This window comes from Lactuca serriola, chromosome 3, assembly GCF_051521515.1.
Source record: "Lactuca serriola cultivar US96UC23 chromosome 3, Lser_US96UC23_V15, whole genome shotgun sequence".
NCBI classification, from domain to species: domain Eukaryota; kingdom Viridiplantae; phylum Streptophyta; class Magnoliopsida; order Asterales; family Asteraceae; genus Lactuca; species Lactuca serriola.
The window spans coordinates 79141831-79148580 of NC_136410.1; the positions used below are offsets into that span (position 1 = coordinate 79141831).

The 6750-nt window shown below is 29.5% G+C and overlaps 1 protein-coding gene across 1 annotated transcript; it reads right to left on the bottom strand.

Moving 5' to 3' along the window:
• Window positions 1-354: 354 nt before the first annotated feature.
• Window positions 355-2247, bottom strand: LOC145092728 (glycosyltransferase BC10-like). The gene is made up of 2 exons (XM_079030709.1): window positions 1595-2247; window positions 355-1207 (listed from the first exon to the last, which is right to left on the bottom strand). Exons 1-2 carry the CDS (start codon window positions 2129-2131, stop codon window positions 563-565), a joined length of 1182 nt encoding a protein of 393 aa, XP_078886835.1. The 5' UTR covers window positions 2132-2247; the 3' UTR covers window positions 355-562.
• Window positions 2248-6750: the final 4503 nt, after the last annotated feature.

The window sequence follows — 6750 nt, forward strand, 5'->3', positions numbered from 1 at the left end:
AAAAAGCTAAAAGATGGTTTTAAAAGATAAAACAAACACCCCTAATGACTAAACTGTTAAGTTATATGATTCAAAAAATAAATAAATAAACATAATCATTTCCATTTTAGACACAAAACCCCCATAAAATTGAAGGTATAGAAGCGTCAAAAGTAACGTCAATAGCTATAAAATATAAAAATAAATTGGAATATATAATTTTTTTTACTACATATCTAATGTTCTAGTCTTGATCATCGAAAAAGTACGAATTTTGTAATTAACTACTACTTAAAGTCTATGTTTTTTAAGCTTTTAACATACACAAATATAAGTTATAGCCTTAACTTATCATTTACGATAATTCGACAAAACTTTAATATAAATAAATGCAACCGCAAAATCTCTTTAATCTTTACGTAAATGAGACGCTTTGTCTAAAATTCTATGCACATATCCGTGACTTCCGCTCCATCTTACCTCAAAAAATCAACATTCATTTCACATCTAAATAATAAAAACAAAAACTTAATGTACGAATGAATAAATTTTAAGAAAAAAAATTATAAAAATATCGGCAACCTCATGGGTTGAATTGCATAACCTTCGGAGCAAGTCTTAGCAACCTGTCCAAAGCATGTGGAGTAAACTTCCTCGCAAACAAATGACACGCTTGGTTACTTCTCCCATTGTACTCACAACTCATGTCACCTCTCAATTTCTCCAAAAACTCTTTTGTCACATCGTACCTCAAATACCGTGTCGGATGTGGGCCACCCTTTGACCAATCGACAAAAGTCAAAGTCCTATTCGCATTCTGTCCCCCAAATTTCCGTGTAACAAATGTAGGCAAGTAATGCTCGTCTGCGTAACACGAGCCATTACAATAATCTTGGAATACTGGAAAATATATCGTATCTGATATCACCTCAATTGCTAGGTCACGATTCATTTCAAACCACTGTGACCCTTTTCGCCATTCGGTGATTTTTACAGTTGGATACATTTTTGAACTGTAGCGGCCTCGACCCACGGGTCCTGGTAAGTCGTAGGACTCTACAAAATTATGATTGGAGTTGATCAGGTAAGAATATATTGTTGAAAAGTTGAAGAGTGGAATGCATGTTTCTGATAAGAGAACAAATCGTTGGTTTGAGAAATCGAGGAGGGCGTTTGCTAACAGGCGACGCTCGGCTTCGATCATGTTTACTTTTCCCCATTCAACATCCTATAATCATTATAACAATAAAAGATTATTTTTATAATTGATGGGAATGATATATATATATAAATTAATATTAAAAATCGTTAGCTATTATTTTCTTTGATTTTTATGGCATTAAAGTTTTTTATATTATTAATTGGATTGTTTGAACCGTAATCATTTTTGTAAAAATTAATGTTTAGCTAAAAAATCCTAATGATTGACATTTAATAATATATAAATGGCAAGTCATCAAAGATTCAAGCTTGAAATTTCTAAACAAGAAAGGACATGTTCAAGACGATCAAAGCAAAATGTACAAGTTTGATGCATGTTAGTACAACACATAAAGCAGAAAGATTTTCACGGAGGGGGTAGAAAGGTAAATTTTACGTAAAGAAAATTTCTTACCTTGCTTGGAATTCTCCGACCATGGAAAACGGAGTGTACTTCTGGTTCTGTCCAATTGGAAGGTGAACCGGAGGTATGTACATAGATATTGAAAAGACCATTATACCCTTTGAAGAACATCTCCCACAACGGTGACAACAACACCGATCCTCTCGTCAGAAACATGAACGCAACCTTCGGTGTTCTATCGAATGGATACTCCGCCACTTTTGGCACCATCGACGCTCTCCAGATCAACTCTCGGTCGCTCAGATCATGCATTACTTCCGTCGGATGTATGTAATTCTCCAATCTGATCTTCGGAGGCGGAGGCGGAGGCGATGAAAACACGTCGTGGTTGTCTATTTCGGTGTCGGTGGAGAGAGAGAATTGTGTGAATTGAAGATTGAATGAGACGTTTTTGAGATGGAAAGTGAGAATCATACCGAAACATAAACCGAATCCGAAGAAAAGTATTACAGAGATGAGATTTACTAGTTGAAATCGAGCATTGAAGGTCTTAGAGTGTGAGGCGAATGGGATTTGATTGTTCTTCATTGGAATTGGATTTCTGCGATACTTTTGATCTTCTGGCAAAAAGTGATGTGATTGGCAAAGAGAAGAAGAAAAACAATCTGTTATGGAAGCGTGAGAGATGGAACACACACATACATTCTACTCGGTTTCCCTGCAGAATATATACAATGATTAAATCTTTCAAGTTGTTTTTTCTTTTATTTATTTATTTATTTTTGCCTAAATTAAGCATTATTATAATTATATTAATTAATGCGATGCGATTAATATTTTACAAAAATAACGTAATCTATTTTTGTATAGAACCGCCAATGAGGTTCAAGAAAACCACGTGTCATGTTATAACAGGTAATTCAAACATGGTAGAACATTTTCGCTGATTTTTTTTAAACAGTGTTAGGTAAACTTATTCTTTGGATATATGATATACTGTTAACCTACTTAAAAGTTAAAACACAATTATTTTGATTGAAAATCTTTGTTATAATACTTTATATTCATGAGATATATCAAATTAGCCACTAAAGATTCAATCACATTAAATACTTTGAAGTCTCGTTTTTTTGTTAGATTTACTTTCTCTTTAGACTATTAGGTGTATCACACCAAAAAATGTGTATCCGGCGGTTTGTTTCGGTTATTATTTAAAATTAAACAATAACCATTACAATTGGTTAATATATTTAGCTGTTAATATTGGTTTTGATTAACAGTTTTAATCAGATAATGGTTAATATCGGTTAATAATCAAAAACAACAAAAAAAATAAATAAATATTTTTCTATAATAATTGAAAAACAGAAAGTCTGTTACTATAAAAAAAATGAATGATTGTGAATATATAATTGTATTAATAGAAAATTACTTATCCTATATAATTCTCAATAATTCTCCGTTAAAATTTTAATTTCTAATATAATTACATATCATATATTTAATATTATATTATATTAAAAAATATTTATTTATATTATTGGTTTGGTTCGATTTATAGTAGTTCGGTTTTAGATCAAAACCATAATCAAACCGTATATATTTTGTTAATCAAAATTAAAAACCGAACCCCATCTTTTAATAATGATTCGGTTAAAATGGTTAAGTTATATATTGGTTAATTTGGTTTTGATTTAATTTTGGTTAATATGCTCACCCTTAGGTGCCACCTCACATGTTATGTCGCCCATTGTGTTATAACACAAATTGAGGAGATGGTCACTATGGTATAACATGTTATAACATCTACTAATTTCTATGTCATCATTTATTTTTTTATTTTTTATATTTTTTTTAAACTTTTTTTAATAATAAAAAACAAATATAAATTAATAACACATGCTATTTAAATAAATCCTAAAATAAACATAACATTTAAAAACTAAAAATAACATTATAAGAAAAAAAAATATGATAGTCCTAATGTAAAAACATAAAATGAAAGTCGTAGTTCAAATAATTCTTGCGGATCTTCTCCTTCATCGCATAAAGCATTCCCAAATCTCGAGGCAACAAATCTTTCTTGCTAGTTCAAAGAATTGCCAAATCCTTTGTCGTTTGTGCTAGACTACAAAGGAATTCCAAAAGTGCTAAAGTTGTACTTCAACTCTTTCTTTTGCTATTAAATTGTGTGTGTCGAATTTCTTTTTCATTTTCGCCAACTCTTGTGTCCTTCTTTCAACTTCATCCGTGTGTCGTTGAGCACATTTTGCTTTTTCGTGTCCACCTGGTCGTCCCAAGGAGGGGGGGGGGGGAGGTGTATCTCTTCAATGTTGTCTGGGATCTCATCGATTTCGGTGTTAAAGTCTATGGTTGTTTGTACGTCAGAAACGTCTGACAAAAACAATTGTGACGCCTCTTATATTATACTTCCGGCGATGTTGAAGTTTTAATCCATTTTGGATCTTTACTCACCATCTCGCATACTTTTTCATACTAAAAAACATGACTCATTTGATAAAATATTGCTCTTTGGCGGCTCTAAACAAATCGAAATTGTTGGCACCACTTTGATTTTACAAAACAAGTTTGTTGTAGATCCTGTTGAATTTGGTGCACCTACGATTGATTGGAATCCACTTGGTACTAAACATATCAATATTGTGATATGAAGGTATCTTCATAAGTGTGTGGAATCTTGCGAGCATAGTTTCCCAAAAAACAACTTTCCTCATATCATTTCTTTGGCGTTTATTTTTTGAAGTCTCGCACCACGCGACCGCCAAAGTGTACTTCTCTTCTAGTGGTTACCATAGTTGAGGTTCTTCACTTTCCACGACCACTTTCCATTTCCCTCTTCCTCTCCTATTACCTCCCCGTTGCGTTTCAGCAACAATATCTTATGATGGTTGTGTGGGTGGTTGTTTGTAGTATGGAAGAAAAAATATTGAAAAAGTTTTGGGTAGTTTTGGGTTTTGTTGCATGTATTGTGACGTAGGAAATTACATTGGGGGTGAAGTGTGATTAAAAAAGTTTCTTATGAATGATAGTTATGGTGAGTTTTGAGTATTAAGTAGGTTCATGTAGCTCTCATATTGAATATTTTGATTGAAACATTTGTGACACTGAGTTTTTTTAGTATAGCTCATCAATGCAATGGTTTGATCACTTTTGCAACAATCAAGATAGAACATGTAAAAGTTTGAAATTTTCGGAAAACTCATTTGGAGGTCTCATCATAAATATTAGTTACTGTTTCATTAAGTAGTACCGTATAAGTATTTAATTCATGGGATTGAATTTTGTAATGCTTTTAAAGTAGAAAATTGGAGATCGCATGTGAAGATTTAAACATATCTACCAATCAAGTTTTGATGGTGGATTGTACAATAGAGTTCATGATGCACTAATAACTTATTCATAGAAATGTTCAAATCTTTGCATGTCATCTTCATTTTGTACTTAAAAAGCAGAAAAAAAAAATCTCAATCTTATGAATTAGTTACTTATATGGTACAACTTAATGAAGCATTAAGTTTTGATGGCACCACCGAAATGTGTTTTCCATAAACAGATAAACTTCAAACTTTTTATATGTTCCATCTTGTTTGGTGCAAAAGTGATTGAACCATTAGATTAACGTGTTGTATTAAAAAACTCAATGTCACAAATGTTACGATCATACCATTCTTTAAAAAAAAATCATATTTGATATTCATTGGTGGAGAGAGAGAGAGAGAGAGAGAGAGAGAGAGAGAGAGAGAGAGAGAGAGAGAGAGAGAGAGAGAGAGAGAGAGAGAGAGAGAGAGAGAGTATATACAAAAAGATCTTAAAATCCACTTAAATTACTAAATGGTAACAATTTTGTAACTTGAGTGGTCAATTATATCATTAATCCTAAATGTAAGTTATAAACCTCTTATAGCCGGATACAAAGGACAAACCAAATAAAATAAGTTATCATGATCATATCTTTAACGGCTAAGCCAAACTTGAAATTTTCATGATCATTTATATATTGCTATTATATATATGTTTGAATTTAATCAAGGATTTAATTCTTTGACGAAAACAAACTAAATATGATTTAACTAAAATCAAAATAATCATATTTGGAAAAAAGAATAGTTGCTTTAAAAATCGATGGAGTTCATCCTTCTCATCACTTACATCCCACATGCCATTTAGGTGTCATGTTTTTTTTTTAACCAGCACATTAAATTTAATCACTTGTAGAGTATATATATATATATATATATATATATATATATATATATATATATATATATATATATATATATATATATATATATATATATATATATATATATATATATATATATATAGGTTCAGGTTCATTTGAGACCATTTTAATTTTGTGAGACGTGAGACCAAATCTAAACATAATTTTAAAATGCAAAATAAATGGAAAAATCCAAAAATTCTGTTTTTAAATATTATTTTCGGAATTTGAATTAACTAAAAAAAATTTTAAATATTTAAAAAAAAAATCCGTTTTTTTTTTTTAAAAAATACGTGAAATATTCTAATAGAATATTACACTGAAATATTCTAAAAAATAATTTTAAAATGCAGAATAAATGGAAAAATCTAAAAATTCTTTTTTTAAATATTATTTTCGGAACTTGAATTAACTAAAAAAAAATAAAAATAAATTCCATTTTTTTTGAAAAATACGTGAAATATTCTAATAGAATTCTATACTGACATATTTTAAAAACTAATTTTAAAATGCAGAATAAATAGAAAAATCTAAAAATTCTTTTTTTAAATATTATTTTCAGAACTTGAATTAACTAAATAAAAATAAAAAAATAAAAATAAAAATAAATTCCATTTTTTTTGAAAAATACGTGAAATATTCTAATAAAATAGTACACTGTACATATTCTAAAAAATAATTTTAAAATGCAAAATAAATGGAAAAATCCAAAAATTCTTTTTTTAAATATTATTTTCGGAACTTGAATTAACTAAAAAAAATTTAAAAAATAAAAAAAAATAAAAAAATGCGTCTCACGGTCTCAAAAAATATAGGTGGTCTCAAATGAACCTAACCCTATATAATATATATATATATATATATATATATATATATATATATATATATATATATATATATATATATATGGTTAGGTTCATATGAGACAATAGTATTTTGTGAGACAAAGAGACCAAATCTTGAC